The 23,486-nt window shown below is 33.5% G+C and overlaps 2 protein-coding genes across 25 annotated transcripts in view; one reads left to right on the forward strand and one right to left on the reverse strand.

Annotated features, from left to right (window-relative positions):
* Nucleotides 1-23,486, reverse strand: part of LOC145259271 (mucolipin-3-like) — a 109,905-nt gene that overhangs the window by 76,685 nt on the left and 9,734 nt on the right. For 15 of the 24 annotated variants that reach the window (XM_080117224.1, XM_080117213.1, XM_080117221.1 and 12 more), the window contains exon 1: nucleotides 11,665-11,803. The exons of the other annotated variants lie outside the window; for them this stretch is intronic. In XM_080117224.1, the coding sequence (XP_079973350.1) occupies nucleotides 11,665-11,668 (4 nt within the window). In that variant the 5' untranslated portion in view covers nucleotides 11,669-11,803. Of the gene's footprint in view, nucleotides 1-11,664; nucleotides 11,804-23,486 lie in introns of those variants that run through there. 24 annotated transcript variants of the gene reach the window in all.
* The window catches only part of LOC145259439 (xylose isomerase-like), a 128,042-nt gene continuing 114,358 nt past the window's right edge, over nucleotides 9,803-23,486 (forward strand). Inside the window, exon 1 of the mRNA XM_080117229.1 lies at nucleotides 9,803-9,883. The gene's annotated coding sequence lies outside the window, so the exon portion shown is untranslated. The remainder of the gene's footprint in view (nucleotides 9,884-23,486) is intronic.

Consider the following 23,486-nt stretch of genomic DNA (forward strand, 5'->3'; position numbering starts at 1 on the left):
GTGTGCACAATGGAATCTCCCATTGTGCAATATATAGTTCTCCTCTTTCATGAGCGGTAACTTTAGTCTTGGCCAAGTTATCCACAACTTGAGCACTGACCGAAAGTCCACTACACAATCCAATAGATGGGTAAGAAGCAATACCAGAATTGAGGGTGGTGTCATCAGCATAAATGTTAATTTTCTGAATAATATTCTCTGGAAGGTCATTTATATAGAAAAGAAAGAGCTTTCTATGAATTAAAAAAAAAAAAAAAAATGGAATTCTGCTTTTTCTTCATTACAAAAACCAAAGTTTTTTAAAATTCAAATACCTACTAATTACAAAAAAATAGAATGCAACAATTCATATAAAAAAATACAGAATAGTTAACATTTGAAAACTCGTAAACAAAATAAATCAACAAATGCAATACGATTAATTTTTCTACCAACCTACATACTTTTAACGTTCATACTTTCATACTTTGGGTTATTGGGGTAGAGTAAGTTTTTTTAATTATCTTTTCAGCGGGAACTTAACCGAAGTTAAACCTTCACCTCAACCACTATTTTGATTTTTGTGTCTTATTGACACCTGAATATTGAAATAAAAAAAATCTTAGTTTCCATACGAGTCAGTAGAGAATTTAAATCTACTGCATTTGTCATAAATTATTTCTTGTTTCTTTCTTTTTTTATTTAAAAGTTCTCGACTTAATTATTCTGGACTTTTATGCAAAATAGATAAATTTGTACATGTACACCTTGTGCTACACTTCCAATAAAATTCTACTTTTTTTTCTTTTTTTTAGGCAGTTACATGTAAACACTGTGAAAAACAAAAGTATTTAAAGTGGAGTGAAAGATCAGTTTTGCATATAAATTTAACATAAAATGATCAGTTTTCTGGACCAACAATTTTTAATTGGATAGAGCATATAATCCACACCTTTTTCATTAAGGAAGATAATTGTGTGTTTCTGAATTTTTTAAGCTGAACAAATTAACTTGTAATAAAAAAAAAAAAAAGAAAAAAATTAAGTACTTTTCATAAAGTAATTTATTACATGCCCCCTTAACAGAACCACGGACCCTAAGTCCAGGTGGCAATATACACCCCCTCCATAAAAAAAGTTGACATGTTTCCCTTAACCCTGCTTCTAATCCCAAGTCAGATGGCAATAGATTTCAGTAAAACCATAAATTGATTACGGCCATTAAAACGTTATCTGGTTGTAAAGTAGGCGATGATGTTTGTGTATATATATATATATATATATATATATATATATATATATTACCGCTAATTTTTTTAGGTTATAAAAAAAGTGAATAAATTGTAACAATGTTATAAAATCAATGATTTCAAGTTTTCCTTTTCAAAACCAGAGTTTAATTTTGTATGGTCACATTTCGGCTGTTGTAACTTGTTACCAGCTTTTATCAAGCCAATATTTGCATTCATAGGTTGGGTAGTTATCTGTTCAAAGTATTATGATGAAATTTGCTAGCCGGAAGCGCTGCTGGTCATTCTACAGCAAAGTCTCACAGGTGTAAGATTATACACAAACTTAGTTTCAGTGAAAATCTTCAGTTCCTGTTTCTATTGGTTTTGTTTCAACGATAATTCAATTGTTAAGGGACCGCCCCCCCCCTCATCCTATCTGCTGAATAGTATTTAAAAAGGAACTCATATCTTCTGTGGTTTGTTTCCTTAAATGGAACCTTTGAATTAATTTTCCCTGCTTGGGAACTTTATTGAACCTTTTCACTTTGTTGCAATAGCTTAAATCACATATCTACCTGGACATGCTTCAGTCAGAAAGGATTACAAACAAGGCTTCTACCAGCTCACAGCATACTTAAAATGCACTGCAAGATAGAAGTGAATCAAGGAATCTATTCAAGGTTAGTGTTTCTGTCTTTGTGAATTTTGTGTCTTCAGTGGCTTTTACCTCTGTAAAAGAAATTTTTACAATTCTGACTCAAAATAAAGTCAAGTATTATGGTTCATTTGTATTGCTATAGTGAATAATAATGTTTTATGACATCTGAAATTTCTGAGGAAGTTCCGGGAAGAAGATATCATTGGGAAAATCCTTAACATGACGTCACTGTCAGATAAGGAGTGAAAGAAAACAAAGACAAGGTTTGTTATTGTTATCGCATGAAAGCAGAAGACCGTTTACGGTTGGTGACACGGATATTAAAATGTTAAGTATTTAGTTATAAATGAAGAGATTAAAGTTCATTTTATCTATATATATATATTTTTTATATATATAACTAGCGTGGATACCCGGCGTTGTCAGGGTGTATGGAGGTGGTGTAGTAAGGAACCCTGAAAGAAAAAAAAGAAAAAAAAAAGGTGGTAGTAGTGGGGAGAGGAATAAAAACAACAGGAGGCAGCCCAGGTTAAGAAAGGTTAAAAAAAAAAAAAAAAAAAAAAGTGATAGTAGAAATGTGTAACGCAAGAAGAGGAAACAAAAAAAAAAAAAAGTAACATCTTAGCCGATGCGTCCATGGCAAAACTGGAAGTCAAGAGCGTTGAAATTAAGCAGAGCCAATCTAATGGAGACGATGATCAACTTGCAAAAATGTCAACAAAAAAAGCGACCCCTCTTTGTAAAAAGCGACAGAGTTGAGGGTGAAGGAATGAACGTTTTTGGCCTTTTTTTCGATATTTGTTGTACGACGGATCGAGCTTCAAAACGATACTGGTTTCATCAGGATCAGTTGCAGGTGTCAAAAGTTTTTGCCAGACATACAAACACACACACACATTTTGGCTTTTATATATTAGACTAGCGGGGCGGGAGTACCCGGCGTTGCCCAGGTGTTTGGAGGTTTGTGTGTTTTTGGGTAAATGAAAACAAAAATCGTTGGCCGGGTGTTTGTTTTAAAAAAAAAAAACAAAAAAAAACGAAGCCTTGACGTGCAGTTGGAAAATAATAAAGTGTGAAAAAAACGTGTGACGTTTAACGGCAGGTACCCGTTTTTGACGACTTAATGACGTCAACTTTGAGTGCAGGACAGTGTTTTATTTACCGCGAGTCTGTTCACTTCTTTTTTTATACGAAAAAGCTTAATGCACATATGGCGATCGAAAAATCTTGAATATTTATCTTTTGAAAGTCTGGCAAATTAAATAATAGACAGGCTACCCCGGTTGTTAACTCATAGATATTATCATTTCGGCCTTTAAAAAAAAGTTTAAGTGAGTCGTCCGATCGCTTCTTGGAAAAAAGCCTTTCTTGGACATACACACATTTTCGCTTTTATATTTATAGAAGACTAGCAGGGGTGCCCAGCATTGCCTATGTGGTAAAAGAAAAAAAAAGTTTTGGTCAGTAGGTAGACTCAAACCCGGAACCTTGAGGCGAAGGTGGAAAATAAAATGTGAAAACATCTGATATCTACCCATTCGGCTAGGACAGGACAAAAAGTGAAAAGCGTTTGAATTTAACGATTAAAAACTTAAGTTACAGGTGCGTGAATTTAATGAGGTAAAACATCATGTCATAGTGGAATGAAATCCTGCACTTAACTTTTGCTGCAAGGCAGTTTTTTTGGTTTTGTTTCCTCAAGATGTTGGGTTGAGGGGAAAAACCAGTTCCCCACAAAAAGGGAAGTGGCCAAATGAATAGAAATTATTTGATATAAGGAGTTTCCCCCGCATTGATCAAAGCTGATTGCTTTCTGGGCGTTCCCAGGGCCGAAAGTTGGAAAAGACGCCTTCATTCCAGATTAGTTTCGCTTTTATACGAAAAAACCGAACAAACACGAGAGGAGCTGAAATAACGAGAATTTTGTAAAAGTCAATGTAAATAAATCTAGATACAACGTGCGTTTGCAAATCGTAGATATTACAATCTAGACGGTATATAAAAAGTTCTAAAAAAACAGCCCCCCCCCCAAGAACCCCCAGCGAAAAAAGTTTTTGCTGGACATACAAAAATGTGCATGCCGCTTTTGCCTTTTATATATATAGATTACAGTTAACCATGACCTTTGTAAAGCAGAGGTCATAGGCTAACTTGTTCTTTTTGTTAATTAGTAGTAGCTACCTAGTGTTACCCAAGAATCTTTTTTTTTTTTACATAATCATTTTTAGTACTTCTATAGCAATGGATCCATTGATCCATATCGATTGAAATGTTTCAGATTGAAACCGCTGAACAGATTGGAAATATCATAGCTGTTATTGAACAGTCAATTGGTTACTGACATTAAATAAAATAACCTTTTATTTTTAACCAATTTAAGGTTAAGGTCAATTACCCTCCTCCACTTTGTGTTGAAGATTGTTTTAATAATTTTTTTTAATCATTAAATGAAATAATTTTTTTTTTATTTATTTTTTGCACTAACCTAACCAAAAGGGTACATTTTTCTTTGCATTTTCAATTCGGGGCTTGTGCCATGGAGCTTTATTTTTTTTTACTTTTGCAGAAAGCAATTAGTTCTTCAGGAGATTAAACAGCTACATTTATCTTGTTTTTGTATTTACTTTAGTATCCTTTACTCTTTTACGTTTTTCTCTTATGCAAAATGCTTTGGTTATTTTCAGGACTGGTATTGAATTCTCTGTAAATACTCTAAACTGAAATCTCCTGGGTGTCCATCCCTTACATGTACTGTGTGATATTGTTTTTTTTTTTGGTCCATTCACCCTTGTCTGTTCGTTTATTCGTCTGTCTGCACTTTTCTTAATAACTACGCCTTGGAATTTTTTGAAATTTTGCACAAACATTAAACATGATATGAGTAAAAATGTAACAGAACGGATTTTCTGGGAAAAATCCGGTTGCCCCCTAGGGGTCCTTTTTAGGTTAAAAAGGACACTTTTGTGCTTATTAAAAAAAAAAATTGATACCTTGGATTTTTATAAAACTTTCTGAAAAGTTGTAACTAACTGATTTCTATACAGTTTTGTGTGTCTGTATTTCGCAATAACTCTTGGGTGTGCACCAGGGGCTCTTTTAGGGCTAATAAAAACACTCCATTTTTGGGACTATTTTACCATATTTGTTCAAAATTTTCTGCGTATGTTTATTTAGAAGTTTTACATGGTGCTGAACTCAAATTTAAATATGCTAAGGCCTTGGGGACTTTGGGGGCTAAATGGAGGAGGCGGGGGGCAAATGATGGACTTGGTCATTTCTTTTTTTGCATGGTGCAGAACTCAAATTTACATATGCCTAAAACTGCACTGTTTAAGTTCATTTTCACCATGATTTGATGTCCCCCTAGGGACTTTTGGGGCTAAATGATGGGGGGAGGAGCAAATGCTGAATTAGTCAATTTTTTTTATGCCTCGTTCACTGTGCACTCACGGCGGACCATGTATGCTCCATTTTTATCATTCAGCTGGAAAAAGCCTCATTAGTAATTGTTCCTGACTGAGGCATGGCAAGAAGTCAAGTCCAGTTAGATTCGCAATTTAAGTTATTGCAACTTAACATTCACATTTTTAATGCGTCTTCAGATTTAATATGGATGTCAATAATAATAATAATAATAATAATAATAGCAAAACACCCTTATGATGTACTTACTCCCAAGGAAAAATACAATTCACCAAAAAGTTATAGAAATTTATGGAGTAGTTTTGTTTTTATAAAATATATTCAACTTTATACCATCATTATCGACATAATTATGAAAATTAAGAGAGATAACTCAAAGTTTTGAGAGAGAAATCAACCTTTTTTGCTTAAAAACAAAAAAGTAATTCACTCCAATGAATATCATAATAATGGCTAAAAATTAAATTTATTTTACAAAAACAAAACTACTCATTGATTGAGATTGTCGGACTGACTTGCTCATCTGGGTTGTTATTGTCACAACGTTTCGGCCGTTTTACCCTCCGTCAGGTGTTTTGTATCGAACAGGGGAACCGTATGTTAGGAGTCTCGAACTCAACCCTTTATTATTATTATTACAGGGGTAGCGTGTTCGGACTCCAGCTAGGCTTTGGGACATTGCTGATTCTCTGTTTTGAATGTTACTTTTTCACTGCCTTCGTTCAGGATTGAACTCAGCACCTTTGGGTAACTGTAAACTTTGATACAATGTCTAGGACCACTCGGCCATATGTCACTAGGACAATTCTTAGTTGGTTTTTGTTAATGTTAAACCTATGTTGTTATTCAAGGTTTTCTCTCTCTATCAGAGGTGTCCAAATTGCATTCAGCTCTATGCTTGGTTTGCTCAGTAGGTTGTTATGTCCGAGCATGTGAGCTGTTTCTTTAAGTTTTCTCACTTCCCATTGGGTCTCTCTGTTTATTTATAAGTCAGTCCGACAATCTCAATCAATGAAAACACCTCATCTCAAAAATACAGACAATTAACAAAACTACTGAATGAATTTACGCAATTTTTAGTGAACGCCTTTTACCCCTTCACAAGTAAGTATACCATAAAGGGTTTTTTTTTTTGTATTTTTATGACATTAAAAATCAATTTTGCCAAAATGTGAATTAAAAGAGTATTTGATATGGTGCTTCTTTGGTATTTATCCATCACTTGGTTTGACCTCCATTTTTAAAAAATTTTTTTTACGAATCAATTTTTTATAAAATTGGTGCTTACGCAGTTTAGCAAAGACATTAAAAATAAAAAAAAAGATTAAAAAAAAAAAAACATCTTTATGATGTATGTGCCTGTTATAGAATGAAGTTCTCAATCATAAATAAAAAAAAATCGCTTAATGAAGAAAATTAAACAATATACTGGTAGAACATTATATTTTCCCATGATTGGCAACATTTATTGGATGTTTCAATCATTACTTTTTAAAAAGTTTGAATGATTATCAACGCTCGATGATGGCTCTAATGAAATCACCATCTTTTTTATTTTTAGTTCTAACTCGACAGGTTTTACATTTTTTTTTTTTTTTTTACTTAAAAATAAAAGTAAAGAAAACGGTATATTTTTTTTTAATTTAACGGCAACTCAACATTCATCGTCAAATTGACGACTTTTATAGGTTTTCGTGTATGCTAGATATTAAGACCTTTATTATCCAATGTAATCCCATGTTTTCACTGGCGACCATGTTTTTCCCAACCGAATAAGTACTAATGCGCATGCGTATTAAAAAACACCCTCACCTCCCTATGTTAAGAATGACAACCACCACTAATATTCATGAAGTAATACATTGGAAAAAAATGTCTTTATATCCAGAAAAGTACTTGTCTGCCACAAAATTGAATATGATATTCATTTTTAGCAGACTCAAAAACCCATACAAGTTGTAATTTAAAAGATGACTTAAGTTGCTATTAAAGTGAAAATTTACCAAAAAGACTTTAAATTAAAACACAAAAAACTTATCCAGGTAAGTAGAGAAGCAACTTAACTTGTTAACATCTATTTGTTGTGTATGTTACCTTATGCTACTATAGAATACCGACCACCACTCTAATTTGTTTTTTAGGGATATTCGAGGTTGCTAACAACGAATCTGATAATTAAATCCGTCACAAATTTTCCATTTGCATGGTATTAACCCTTGGACCCTGCGACTATTTTGCACCATTTCACCACTTTCGTAAACACTATGCGCGGTAGTGTTTTCTTAGATGATGCGCACGCGCATAGTAAAGTAACTTGTCACATCGCGGAGGAATCTTTAGTGGTCATTTGAAATAAAAAAGTTTAAAAGAAGAAAAAAAAGAAAAAGAAACGAAAAAAGAGAAAAGAGAGTAAAAAGAAAAGAAAGTAAAAAGAAAAGAAAGTAAAAAGAAAAAGCAAAAAGAAAAAGCAAAAAGAAAAGAAAGTAAAAAGAAAAGAAAGTAAAAAGAAAAGAAAGTAAAAAGAAAAGTAAAAAAGAAAAAAGTAAAAAAAAGAAAAAAAGAGAGTAAAAAGAAAAAAGTAAAAAAAAAGAAAGTAAAAAAAAGAAAAAAGTAAAAATAGAAAAGAAAAGTAAAAAAATAAATAAAAAAAGAAAAGAAAAAAGAAAAAAAAAGAAAGAAAAAAGTAAGAAAAAAGAAAAAGGAAAGAAAGAAAAAAGAAAAAGGAAAGAAAGAAAAAAAGAAAAAGGAAAGAAAGAAAAAAAGAAAAAGGAAAGAAAGAAAAAAAGAAAAAGGAAAGAAAAAAGAAAGAAAAAGGAAAGAAAAAAGAAAGAAAAAAAGAAAGAAAAAGGAAAGAAAAAGAAAAAAGGAAAAAAAGAAAAAAATGAAAAAAAGAAAGAAAAAGGAAAGAAGAAAAGAGAAAAAGAAAAAGAGAAAAAAGAGAGAAAAAAGAGAAAAGAAAAAAGAAAAAGAAAAAAGAAAAAAGAAAAAGAAAAAAGAAAAAGAAAAAAGAAAAAGAAAAAAGAAGAAAAAAGAAAAAGAGAAAAGAAAAAAGAAAAAGAGAAAAGAAAAAAGAAGAGAAAAGAAAAAAGAAAAAGAGAAAAGAAAAAAGAAAAAGAGAAAAGAAAAAAGAAAAGAAAAAGAAAAAGAGAAAAGAAAGAAAAAGAAAAAGAGAAAAGAAAAAAAAAGAAAAAAAATCTTTTTTTTTTTTTATATATAGTTTTTAATGCTTTATTGCTTTGTAATTGATCTAAAATCCTAAGTTTTCACAACCGGTTTACAAAAAGATTTTTATGTTTTTCATTCTTTTTTTGGAGGGAAGGGTATTTAATTATAGAACAGGTGCTTCTGCAGTTTAATCAACCATTTTTTGCGGATGTAACGCGCCAATATTTCACAAAAATTCTGTGTTTATATTTGGGAAGGCGGGGTGTTTAAGAAATACAACAAAATGGTGGTAGAAACCCACTCAATAAATGTTATGACATTTATAGCATTTAAAACATACCTATAAAATTTAACAAATTTTATTCATTCTTAGTTGAAGAAAAAAAAAAGGAAATGCCTATTGTGCCTCTGAATAGAACTGGTAACACCTCGAAAAAGGTAATAGTCGAATTCATTAATACGGACTTTAAGGGCTTTTTTTGTAATGTTCCTGTAAAAACTATTTTTTTTTTTAATTGTTATAATTTACGATGCTTTATTTTCATAAAAAAAGCAAAGATAAATTCATTTTTTTTTTACTACAGAAAACCATAGTTTACTAAAAGTATATTTTGTTTAAACATAATACATTTCCACTAAGATTTAAATAAAAATAATGGATTCCATATATTCGTGATCATTATTTTATAAATACTGAAAATTTCATTAAAATTTGTTTATTTCCCGATTTTTTTTGAATTTTTAAATAAAGGGAGGGGTCAAAATGTTTATACATTTTGAGCATCGGCATTCATTTTGCACGTACCTAGTAGAATTTCTCACAACCTCCGATAAACCAGACAAGCAGCAAAGTCCCACCCCTACAGCCTACACAGTAGAGATCCAATGTAAGAAAACCTTCTACTCTAATAGTTTCTCCCCCAGAACTGCTAGACTTTTGAACTCCCTTCCGGATTCCTGCTTCCCAACTGTACTGACATGCAGAAGTTCAAGTGTAAACAGACATCGTGCTGCTCAACTTCCCACATAGTCTCCTTGCAACTTGTGTCCCTAGTACCTATTTACTATGCCTCCCCACGGGACAGAGTTAGACACCAGGGTCGTTTTTTAATGTGGAGAAAAGGTACAAAAATAAACATTGTCTCAGTCGTGAAGGATTTCTCCTCCACTGAGAGAGAACAAGAAATGGAAGTGCAGACTGCAGAACTGCAGACTGCAGGCAGCAGCACTGCCTGCAGCAGCATCTGAAGTACTGTACACACACACACACACACACACACACACACACACAAAAAAGGTCAAAATAAGTGGTAGGTAAGAAGCGAAGCGCTGAATGATGTAGAAATATTTGGGACTTTTGTGCAGAATACGGACCGTGCTGAAAGAACATTTAAAAACTTTCTTAACGTGGGAGAGAACAGCGGTTTGTAAGTATGCTGTACTTTCACCTAACAGACACTAAATTGAATTTAACTTGAAAAGCCTATCAAATAAATAAATAAAATACGATCTGTAAAAGTACGATCTATTTAAATTACTTTTAAAATCAATACGTATGAATAACTGGCACATGTTGACAACCATGAAAACAAAACAGTCTTATTTTCGTATATTTACATCTAAATAAAACTAAATATTGTGCTAAAAAATATAAACAAAAAATAATTTATATCTTTAATTTAAAGTCCTAATTTTTTCAGGATTTCGTTTATTTTCTTTGTTTAAATTAATATGCTGACAATTCAAAATCAATGAGAAATTTATTTATAATTGGAATTCACCCATGAAGAAAAAAATATTTTTTGATAATCGGTATCGGGCTTTCATTGTCGAGCGAGTTACCCCCATCAGTAAACAAAATAAAAAATAAAGTTTAAACAAAACATTTTTAAACAATTAAAATAAAAAGTAAATTTGAAATAGGATATATTTCAAATATGTGGAAGAGAAAAAATGAATGACAATATTTTTCTGCGATACTTTAGAGGAAATTTTAAACAGATTTTTTTTTTCATTTAATATTAAAACAAAAAACGCTACTATTGGCGAGATATATTATTTTAAGGGAATTTGAGTTGAGAAATTAGTTAAAAACAATTCATCTGATGTTATGTAGCTATTTGTAAGCTATTTGCGTTAAAAATTGCTTCAAGTTCGAGAGTTCCGTAATTATTAGTGTGCGGAAAATACAGGGCCAAGCAATTGGATGGGACCCTTATTACTTTATTCGCAACCAATAATAATGGAATTTAACATGTTTATAACTTATAATAAATATTTATTTTGGTGCTCTGTGCACTTACTGATCCGCGCTATTTTTTTAAATCGTATTTCCAAGTTTAATTAAAGTTTTATGATATATTTTTTTATTCAATTGTAAGGTTTAAGTATAGAATATGTATAAAACACCCTCCCCATGTTAAGAATGGCTTTTTAAATAATAACCTTATTATTTCAGCACGGATCAATAAGTGCACTGCACCACTGCACTAGTACCTTTTATTTTTAACGAAAATACGTTATAAAGGAGTAGATAAACCAAAATAAATTGTTTTCGACGAATTTCCCAACTGTAATTCCTTTACAATTATAGTACAATTGCTTACCAAGAAGAAAGAAAAATCATTTGACAAACGTTTATAATTACAGCTTGTAAAGTTATTTGGACTCCAAAACTTTGGAATTATCATTGGTTGCAAGCAAGTTTGAATAAAATAATAAAAGAAAATAAATTAATGAATAATCATCACTGAGTAAATAAATGAAATTAAGATTTGAATTACAAAAAAAAAAAAAAAAAAAGTTGTCAAAATTTTAATAAACTATTTAAACTACGTTTTATTGTCAAACCGAGAGTGGTCGAATTATATATATATCATTGACAAGAAAAAGTTTTCTATTATTTATAAACTACTTTTAGGAAAGTTCAAAAATATAAATTGTTTACACATGTAAATACAAAAATAAAAGTAGACAAATTAATTTTACACTCTAAACTGTATGAATTTCAAAGTTTCTCTTATATAAAGAAAAAAAAAACAATATTACTGTTGTGTCAACAGTTTCTTAAGTCTAAAAGTCGCACTCAGTTGTAAAGAAAGAGATTAATGGGAAAAAAATGGTTAAAAGCAAAGACAACCATTTCGAACCCAATGCAGTATTGCAGTACTTAAAAAGAAATAGAAATAATACGAAAAATATACAGAACCCATCGTGAATCAAAGAAGACTCGTTCAGCATCTATCGTATTTTTCTGCCTACTTGTTAATGATCGTCATCCGTAAAAACAACTCGTGATTTCAACAAACAAATCAGCAGCAGCTGATGATCGCTTTTGTTTTGAAAAGAATGTGAGTTTTACGTTTCAAGAAAGTTGGTTGCATTGTTCAAACTTCAATTCGGTGTTTTTACAGTATTCAAAGTTCGTTTTTTTTCTTTTACTTTTTTTATGAAAGGAAGGCGGTATTAATTATTATTATTATTATTTTTTAAAATGAATCTTAATAATAAGCGACGAATTAGCGGACGTGTGCGTTAGATTTCCTCCCCCTAAAAAAAAAAGTTTTCCGTTATTGACATGCACTTACTGTGCCGTGCTATTTTTTTTTTTTTTTTTTTTTTTTAAGTATATTCAAAGTAAATGTCTTTGTTGTTGTTAAACTGTTAGGTAAAAGTACAGAATAGTTACTAAACACTCCTCTCCCCTATGTTAAGAATGGCTTTCTAAATAATATTAATATTTCAGCACGGTACAATAAACGGTCCTGAAACTAGGGAGCAGGAGATCAGAGGCTAAATACACATTGAAAGAAAACTCGCTTGGAGTAATAACACTGGAAGATCATGATCATGAGAAAGACCTAGGCGTCTACATCGACAACAAACTGAGTTCCAAGGAACATGTAGCTAAATCCATCGCAAAAGCAAATAAATTTGTTGGGGTCATTCGCCGCACTTTTGACTTCCTGTCGAATACAGTCTTTGTGCAACTCTACAAGAACCTTGTGCGCCCTATCTTGGAGTATGGCCACTCTGTCTGGCAGCCGCACCATAAGACCTTTATGCAGTGATCTGGAAGACGTATAGCGCCGAGCAACCAAGCTGCTGGCATCACTGAAAGACAAGCCATATTCTGAAAGATTGAGAACCCTGAAACTGCCCACTCTTGAGCATCGGAGAAATCGTGGTGACATGATCGCTCTCTACAAGTACATCCATGGGATCTCTGATACAAGAAAGCCGTCTTTTCTGATCGCCAAAAACAGCGCAACCAGGGGGAACAGCCTCAAAATCGTAAAAAAAAAAAAAAAATAGTGTAGACTAGATGTCAGCAAAGGGACCTTCTCACAGAGTGTTGTCAACACATGGAATGATCTCCCAGATGCAGTTGTACAAGCACAAACAGTAAACGCATTCAAAAGCAAACTTGACGCCCATTGGAGATTGCTGCCGAGTTTATATTGTCCATCCTCCTAAATGGAAGTGCAAATTCCTGGGTTTCTGTGCCATGCATGCTACAAAGGTGTCTATGAAATTTTTCCCTTGGAAAAATGAACAGATCCAAAAGCTGGACCTCAAACATCTATATGTCAAAGTCAAAATCAAATGTGTGTAAGTACCACATTATTTGGAAACCCATTCTTAACATGGGGGAAAATAGGTAAACTTTTTTATGAGAAATCCAAAACCATAATTGGAGAAGGGTTACCGGCTTTCCACTGTGGCTAGGTTAGGCATTAAGTTATTCAACATAAGGGGAGGGCCGGAAGGGTTTCAGACGTTTTCTCCGAGAGAGGACATTCTAGAAAGTTATAAAACTAGCTATGATCGGACTTACTGACACCATAAAATGCTCGGCAATAAACCAATCCTCCCTCCCGAAGTGAGTGGTGGTGCTAAACTGCACTAGTGCCTCCTCCTCCACTAGTACCGTTTGTTTAGCATCCCCAAACAAATTAATTGTTTTCATTTGAAGAGAAGTCTGTCTGCGCAGGGAAGAGTTAACAAAGCATGTTAAGAATAGATTTCTAAATTTCTTGGGGATACTAAATTGCACTAGTGCACTTTTTTGTTTTAGAAAGGAGAATCACTTTCTTCTATAAATTTAATGTAAAATAATAACCAATTTCTGGAATCTTATTGTAGAAAAAGTGTAAACAAATTTTTTTTCTTTGTACTTCATTTTTTTTTTTTTTTCTAATTAGTATTTGTGCAGTGCAGCGTATAAGTAATATAATTAGTTTTTGTTTTGTCTGGGAAATTTCCATAAAACAGTGAATTCATTACATTTGTCTCTTGTATGTATGTGCTCTGACCATGCTTTTGCCTCCCCACACGTTCAGGCACTTTCAGAAACAATCCCAAACCAACCTAGAACACAATAGTTTGCCCATGTAGAATAGAAACTGGTGAACAAACACAGCTTGTTAACACCCCCCCACACCCGACTCGTATATCCTCTATGCGTAATACCTTAACATGTCTAAGAAAAAATGTGAAAAGAAAACGCTTTAAATTGCCTAAAGAGAAATACAAAATTATTTTTTTTAAAAAAAACTATGTAAAAAAAGTAAGATGCCCCCCCCCATCCCAATTAAAACAGTGAAACCCTCAATGAAATCAATGATTTTTAATAAGCACAAAAGTGTAAATTTTAGCCATTTTAACCCGAAAGGCACCCCTAGGGGGCAACCGGAGTTTTCCCGGAAAATCCGTTCTGTTTTTTACTCATATCATGTTTAATGTTTGTGCAAAATTTTTTAAAATTCCATGGCATAGTTATTAAGAAAAGTGAGGACAGACGAATGGACGAACGGACAAGGGTGAATTTACAGATCCAACTTGCTTTTGGTCAGGGGGCCAAAAAGTTTGGGATTAATTACCCCCCCCCTTCCTTAAAAATATATTGATGGCTGATTCCTCCCTCTACAAAAATGGTTACTACATAATAACATTAAAATTAATGCTATTGTCACTCACATGCTATTCTGCTGGGATGTTGCATACGTTTGGAAGTTCGTGATGGTTAGGAAGTAGGTACTCTATTTATATTCTCTTGCTCTAAAATTTAAAATGTCAGCTAAAATACAACAACAACAAAAAAAAAACGTAATTCTCTAGTACAGAGAAAAATTGGTACATAAAAAATGCCATAAGTGGTTGGTATAAAAGGAAAAAGTTTTCAGAAGCAAACCATATCTTAAATTGAAGGGTAAGATCCTCAAGCAAACAAGATGCTAGTGTCAGGGTTTACACCTATACCGAACTATGCATTGACACTTATAATATTTCTCTTAAGTAATTAGACCATACAAAAGTCATGGTACTAGTGCAGAATAGACCTCCTAGAATTTAATGAACATTTTTGAGTTCTAATGACAAATTTTAGACTTGGCCGAGATGTGCAGATGGTACTTTTGAAGATTTCAGATTTGTACTCATCTTTGGATAAAAAACACATTACTCACTTTCGTTTCCTTCTATTATCTATCATCATATCAGATGAATCCAAAGATTTTATTGTTGCATTGGTTTCCCTGATATTTTTCTAGTCAGAATTCTTTCAAGAAAGACATCGGGTACTTATAGGAGAGACCATGAGAAGGATGTCAACATTCAAAGTGAAAGTGATTTTGAGGAACGAACTGGTCAGGTCATGTCATTAATCACTAGACCACCATCACTTTATACAATATAAAGAAGCAATGTTTAGATACAATTTCGGTCGATCCTTATGTTGTCAAGCGGAGGTATGCAGTCTCACAACTGATTCATGTTCTTGTTTAAGTATTGTTTTTACTCCAGAAAATCACAAGACATGTTCAATAAGTAATGTCCCTGCCCCACTTTCAGTTGTCTGATCTAGCTGAAATGTTGCATGTGCAATGATTTATATCTCTATGAGTTATGTGGCAAATTACAACTCTGAACTAATTATGGTTTCTGATTTACAGGTATTTGAACTGAGTCAGGTGTGAAATGGAGCCAGTGATTTGGATTTTGTATTTGAAAGGACACACACATCACAGGAGACTTTTGATGTAATGAAAGAAATCTATGGTAATGATGCCCTATCACATGACCTTGTAAGAAGGCAAGGGTGTAGCCTTCCACTGGCAAGGTCATGCTCACAGTTTTCAGGGATCAAGACAGCAGTGCTGACAGCTTTCCTTGCAAACAGTATCACAATTATAAGAGGCTATTATGCTTCACTTTTAAGAAAAGTTATGAAAACCAAGAGACAGAGCAAGATCAGCAACGTTATCTTCCTCCTGCAAAATAATCCTCTAGCCACAACTTGCATCTCATCAGATCTTAAGCACAAGAGAGTGGCTAGAAAATCTTCCCCATCCCCTTCAACTTTCTTGCCTTACACTCTCTTACTTTCACCTCTTCCAAGCCATGAAGTTATTTTTGAAAAGAAAGCATTATTCAAAGGATGAAGCCTTGATTTTTGAAGTCACACAGTGAGTGGAGAACCAACAGGAGATGTTTTACAAAAACAGTCCTCAAAGCTGCATTAAATGAAGGGAGACATGCATAACTCTGTACAGTTCCTATATAGAGAAAGACTAATAAGTGTGCCAAGTTTCGTTGCTCTACTGCTATGAGAAGTGGATCAGGATTATTGCTTATTGAACCTGTAAATTATGGTGTTAGCATGAAATAAGTTGTTTTCAAGTAATGTCTAATAGCAATAACAAATCTAGAATCTATACCAGTAAACTTCAAAATTACTCAAGAATGTTAAACAGATCGCTTGTAGTCCTTAGCTGCGTATGTGGTCTGAAGAGGCCTCAGGCCTCACAATTGCGAAGAAACACTCGACAAAGACGACAACTGCCAGGATGTAGCCTATGTGATAATCAGATCACGGGGGTGGGGGTGGGGGTGGGGGTGGGGTAACGGTACTGAACAACACCGAGGTTATAAAATGATGTGCACAAGAACCACCGTCATTCAAACCCGGAATCCATCCAGTACAAGGAAAAGAGGAGAAGGGAAGAAAGATATGCAAATTGTGGTACTGTTGCAATTAAAAGTCTGTAAGGACATTTTGTTTTTTGTTAGAGGATTGGAGTGTAATTGTGATTTTGTGACAACAACGATGAAGAAGAGTTGAGAAATCAAGAGAAGATTGCTTTACGCAGTTATTTTTTGTACACGTTAGTATGAACAAAGGTGTTTTGTTTTTTTTTATTTGCAGAGTTAAAACATTAATTTCAACACTTCAGTGTTATTTTAAACAAACAATTATGGACACGTACCTTTTCTTCCTGAAATTCTAATGAATGGCTTTGCTCTTGAGGAGAAATTGACTCTGAAACTTCTTGATATTTTTTTCTGATCAAATCTTTCTTTGACTTTAAGTTCACATATTAGATCCATTGCTGTTTAGGTTCTCTCTATCATTCTAAACACTTTCTGACGCCTAAAGCTATTCATTACTTCTATAAATTTACTATCAAATCACTGTTTTGACTCATTTAGAGATCGACCTGCTTGTTTTTGGCCCATATCAAACCAGAAACCAGTAGGCAGTCTATAATCTAAAAAGGGTTGAGAGAGCCTTACTAAAACTTTTTGTTTTGTTTTTTTACACCCCCCCACCACCACAAACACATTAATTAAATTTTCTACTAAATAAAACGATTTTTACAAAATTTTATTTTTTTACACATAGATTACATATATAATATTAAAAAAAAAAGGATTTGATTCAGGAATCTTAGGTAGAACGACCCATTCTATGTTTGTGGTATTATGGTGACTAAGAATGCTAGTTAAGATTAGCATAGACTAATCACAGGTACAGTGACAAGGAGGACCATAGACCCTCCTCTCCATGTTTTTGATTGGCCTTGTTTCTAATTTTGTTTTGTTAAATTTGTTTGGCAAAATAAAATATATAAATCAAATCATGTATGGAGTATTGTTGTGATATTTGGATCTCTGATGAATCTGTCCTATTTAAGGGTTTTTGATAAGGTGCTGAAATGTATGTGAAACTTGATTGTTCCCACCCTGTCTTCTTCTCTGCAACCACTCTCTCACAGGTGTGATGTTAGTATCCATCTTTTCTATAAATACTATTATGGCATCTGTTCTTCAAAATTGTCTGATCTATTCTCTGCTTCCTTTGTTTCAGCTTGTTTGATTAATTGGATTAGTGGTCTTTATGAGTTTGCTGTTTTGTTATCTCATTGTTATACAGCTTCTTATTCTAATAACTTTCTAAAAACTGTAGGCTTGTGGAACTCCCTTCTGTTTTCCCCTTACTTATAACTTTGAATTTTTTTATGACTGTGCATTTATTGAACATGTTTTTATCAGTATTTTGTTTACTTTTTGATTCTTGAGTGATTGTCAAGGCTCAACTATGGTTCTAATGAAACCATCATTTTGTTTTTCTTTTGTTCATTCTAACTCAACAGACTTTATACTACCTTCATTTTTTTATTAAACAAACACTTTAAAATAAATTAACACAAAAACTTATGCAAGAAAGTAGAAGAGTAACTTATCTTGCCTTTGGTAACATTTATTTGTTGTATATTTACCCCCCCCTTTTTGCTTTGTTGTATGTTTTGGAAAATCATCTGCCAATAAGCATATTTTGTCTTGCGATAATTGTTTCAATCTTGTTAGCTTCTTACATCAAGTAACTTCATGCATTGTTCGAAGTGATTTGTACATTTTTTTTATTATTTAAAAAAAAAAAAATTTCTGAAGGTGAAAAATTAAAAATCTTTTTATTTATCTACTATTATATAAAAGGAACTTTGTGTGTATGAGTTCGTTCCCTGAGTTTCCAAACGACTGGGCCAATTCTTAAAAATATAAAGAAACAGACGATTTTGACCAAAGTTAACACTTTACACAACCTAACATCACAAGTGCATTTGAAAAGTTCTATTATCACACAAACAGAAATGCCGGGCATATAAAATCAACAGTAAGTTATCTGATATGACAAGGGACACTTTTGAAATGAATGTTTCTGTTTAGAGCACATTTGAAGCATGATACATATTGTTTTGACATACGCCCATCGAGGACAACCTGGATTCTTCTCTTATTTAAGAAGGATTTATTTATGTTAAGTATTCATCCAGCAATACTATATATGATTTTCCTGAGAAGACCATCGTGCCATAGCCTGTCAAAAGCCTTATATATATCAAAGGCTACTGCCCTACTTTCCCCTGCTTTATCCAGTGCATAGCATATATATTCAAAGATTACAGTTAGGATATCTGCAGTAGAATGGGCTTGCCTAAATCTATATTGTTGGTCAGACAGAAATTTAGCAACTGTAAGGTGGTGGACTAAAGCTTGATTAATTATGGACTCAAATATTTTAGCAAAAAGAAGGAGGAGGATAATGGGGGCAATAATTTAATGGGTCAGTTCTTTCGCCAGAATTCTTGTAAACTGGTGTCACGGAAGCAGTTTTCCAGCAGTCAGGAAAGCAAGATTCGTTAAGGCATTTGTTGAAAAGTTTGGAGAGAACTGGAGCAACCTCAGCGGGGCTTTTTTTTTTATAGTACAGTTGAGATGAGATTAGGTCCACATGCTTTTGAGGTGTCTAAGTTTTTAATGCACTTGAGAAAGGGTGATTTTTAGATCATCTAGTGTGGTTTCTGTCCACAAAGGAAAATCAGGAAGGCAGTGGTTTGCTGGGCCCAATGTAGAATTTGAGGCAAACCGACGGGCAAGCAAGCCTTCTCGGTTGTCGTGCAAACAACCTCATCCTGTTTTCAGCTTGTTTTTATTTAATCAGGGGTGAAAAAAAAAAAGTAGCATTTTATTTTTGTTGCGAGCAAGGGAAATTAGCATGGATTGCAGGGTTCTAATAATACCATTTTTTATTGAGGATTTATTTTTTATGGCCGCTAAAGATTCCTCCGCAATGTGACAAGTCACTTTAATACGCACGTGAATGCATCATGTAAAAAAAGCGTTAACGAAGGCGGTGAAATGGCACAAAATAGTCCCAGAGTTCAGTGCAAACGGTAATTTACGACGGGTTTAAGTGCCAGATTCGTTTTTAGTGGCCTCCATAATCCCTAAAAACACAAACTAGAATGGTCGGCATTGTGTTACAGTTAAAATAAACATTTGCGTAAACATTATTAGCCTTTAACAAATGACGATTAAAGTCGACATGTTTACTATTCAAATTTTTTAATTTAATCATGTTATAAGGGTAATCTGGGAGAAAGAGAGAGCCTGTGTCTTCCGTTTAACTATAGGTGGCGTTACTGTCTGCCCACCCAGTTATGGAAGCACAAAATGGATATAATGCCACCCTTGAAATAAAAATAAATGTTTTTGTTATATTTTAATTTTAAACATGTTTTTTTGTTGTTCTTTTGCAAACATATTTAAGTTTTATTTTTTCAAACATATTTACGTTTTTTTTTTTATTTTATGTCCAACTTCAAGGTAAATGAAATAAAAACTTGAATTAAAAATAGCGCCGTACGATAAGTACATAGGTACCGTTAAGTATTCTGCACTTTCATCTAAGAATTCAATAAATAAAAGATAAGATCAAATTTAACTTGAAAATCTGATCTAATAGTGCTTATGCACTTATTGTACCGCGCTATTTTTTAATAGTAATTTCAAGTAAGATTCAGGTTTTACAATATCTTTTTTCAAATACTCGCGGAAGAGGTAAAATAAGTGCAGAAAAATTTAAAAAGGCGGGGGTTCATAAAAAAGATAAAAGGAAAAACGTTGATTTTTTTTTTTTATTATAAGAGCGTAAACAATACTCGCGGAAAAACGGTTGTACCCATATATATGTTTAAAAGAAAAATATAGCAAAAACATTTAGTTTATGCTTGCAAAAAAAAACGTAAAAACAAAAAAAAACGTAAAAACAAAAAAAAAACATAAATGTTTGAAAAAAAAAAAACCTTAAATATGTTTGAAAAAAAACAAAACAAAACAAAAAAAAACATGTTTAAAATTAACATATAACACAAACATTTATTTTTATTTCAAGGGTGCCATTATATCCATTTTGTGCTTCCGTAATTGGGTGGACAGTAACGCCACCTATAGTCAAACGGAGGAAACAGGCTCTCTCTTTCTTCCAGATCACCGTTGTAAGTAGGTATAAGAAATAACAGAAGAAAAATGGAAATTGTTCGTACATTCAAAAATTGTAAAAGTAAACATCAGTCTAGGAATAACAGGTTCGTTCACTTGTAGAGACTGAAAGGAAACAGCAATTTTCCAAAATGATTATAAGCTTAGAATTATCTGAGTGATCTCCCTTGGACCGATATCAGAATTATCTCCCTTGAATTATTCTAGCTAATGTTAGAGGAATGTGTTTTGTATATATTAAGTAGTATCTTTTTTTTTTTTTTTTTTTTTTTTACACAGGCATCACCACATTATCAAGGCCAAGAGGCCACTCGAGGATAAGGGTTAAAGTAGAAATTGGACAATATAGTAATCAATTCGGTAAATTTGTTAACTTATATGGAACGGCTCATCAAGAACTTGTTTACGTTAGACTTGAAGACAACCATATTGTAGTCAGCCGGAAAGCAGGAAAACGGAAGACAATTCCACAGATGTGCAGTTCTAAGAAAGAAGCTTTGTTCATGGAATCTACGTTTAGGTTTAGGCACAGATAAAGAGTGGGGGGAATTATTGATACTGTTTTCAGCTAGACGAGTGTTTCTTGTAAAAGTTTGGCGAGGGGGGGGGCATACACTAAAGCGCAGTCAAACACTTTCCATGAAAATAACGATACATCAGAGACAAGCTCGCAACATCTCTTCTGTGAGATAGAGATTGCAGGGAAGAGAAAAGGACATCTCCTACGAGGCTACGAAGTCTATTTTGAACTATCAAGGCAGGACAAGTCCTTTCTAGCAGCTCCTGCTCATATGTGGCAACAGTATTCCATCCTTGGACGTACCGTACCTGGTGCTTATATAGATAGAGAATAGCATCAGCAGTGAGATATCTACTGGATCAATAGAAAGATCCCACCATTTTTCCAGCAGCCTTGGCAACAGATTTGATGTACGTGTTCCATTTAAGATTAGGAGTGACGGTCAAGTCCAAAAGCTTGTCAAAACTTGAGGCCTCCTGAAGACGAGAGCCATTCATTTCAATTGATGCCAGATGTGGATCAGAGTGTTGATGATGTAAAGAGAGAAGGTTGGTTTTAGATGCATTAAAAGTAACCAACCACTCCTTTCCCCATTGTACCACATGCTCAAGATCAGAGGAGAGAATCTGAGAGAACTTGGTCGTTTACTGTCTTAGATGTGCTACCATAAATGGTAGTGTCATCAGCATAAATGTCTACAAATGATGTAAGAATGTGATTTGGAAGATCATTAATGTAGATCAGGAATAGAGTTGGGCCCAGGATGGACCCCTGAGGGACTCCAGCATTAATACTGCGAGCTTCTGATTTTTGCCCCTAAACTACTACTCTTATGAACCTATCAGAAAGAAATGATTTAATAATTGAGAAGACATTTCCAGCTATACCATAGCTAGAGATCTTGTGAAGTAAACCTTTATACCATACCCTATCAAAGGCCTTAGATATGTCAAGAGCAATTGCCCGAGAAAGGTTGCCTTGTCAAGAGATTTGCTAATCCTATGCTGTAGATCTAACAGAACAGAAACCATATTGAGTGTCACTAAGAAGGTTATTTTTGTTGAGATGGTTGATTACTTCTGTATGCAACTTACTCATGACGCACAGAGGGGGATGAGTAATCACCTGAATTCTTAAATACAGGGCATACTGATGAGATTTTCCAGAGTGATGGGAAGCTATTCTCCTTAAGACAACATTTAAACAGTTTTGAAAGTATGGGCGCTAGTTCTGGTTGAAGTTTTTTGAGTACTATAATTGGAATACCGTCAGGGCCTGTTGCTTTACTGGAATCAAGGATTTTGATTAGCTTGGCAACATCACGTACAGATATATGTATATCACATAGCGTGTTTTCTGATACAGGAGGAAATATTGGGGGATAGCAGCCTTGGTCGCAAAGGGTAGAATTAGCTGCAAAGTTCTTGGCAAAGAGTTTGGCTTTGTCTGATGTTGACGAGATTACCTCAGGTCCATTGATGATAGTTGGGATAGAGCACACGCTTCTGTTCAGGATTCTGTTTGCTGGTGGGAACCAAGCCGCTGCTCAGCTACTTTGACGGACTGAGCATACAACTCTCTTATCTCTTAAGTTTGTCTTTGGCAAACTGTTTAAATAAATGTACTTGCATGTAAATCCAACAGTTTTTGTTGTTGTTTTTTCCCCGTTATTTTCCTTTTCTTGCTATACAGCAGACATGTGTTATCCACTATAAAAACATGCAAAACGGCAACCTCATATATGGGAAAGATATTCTGACCAGAATATGTGCATCGCTAAAATATTAGAATATAAAATACTAAGTTTTTAGTCTATTAAAAACAGGAACAAGTTATAGTCTAGACTTAGAATGAATGTTTTATGCCAAATTGATGGTTCGTATATGGTTAAATTTGTATTCAGTTTTGCATTAAATATCAATCTCTATTGATCCCTATTAATCCCTAACTGTGCATCGAACGGATACCATAATACTTAGTTCGTTGCATCTTATCATAAAAGTCCACACAAAATTTCAGCCAGATCAGCCCAGTAGATTCCAAGAAAAGTGAAACAGACAGACAGATAAAGAAAATATATATAGATTTGTAGCTTTTAAATGCTTTTTCAACTAACACTACATTAGGGGTTCCCAACCTTTTAACACTTTCGATCACTTACCTAAAAGTTTGTAATCCATGCAACACCTTTCTGACGGCTTACTATTAACAGCTTAACTTTCTTTTTATTTTCTGTGAAGGATAGGGAAAGAAACTTTGATTTCCCGACTGCTGGAAAACTGCTTCTGTAGTACCAGTTTTCAAGAATTCTGGCGAAAGAACTGACCCATTAAATTATCACCCCATTAGCCTTCTCCTGCTTTTTGCCAAAATATTTGAGTCCTTAA

The sequence above is a fragment of the Euprymna scolopes genome, chromosome 3 (assembly GCF_053919585.1).
Source record: "Euprymna scolopes isolate OS-2025 chromosome 3, ASM5391958v1, whole genome shotgun sequence".
In the NCBI taxonomy this organism is placed as follows: domain Eukaryota; kingdom Metazoa; phylum Mollusca; class Cephalopoda; order Sepiida; family Sepiolidae; genus Euprymna; species Euprymna scolopes.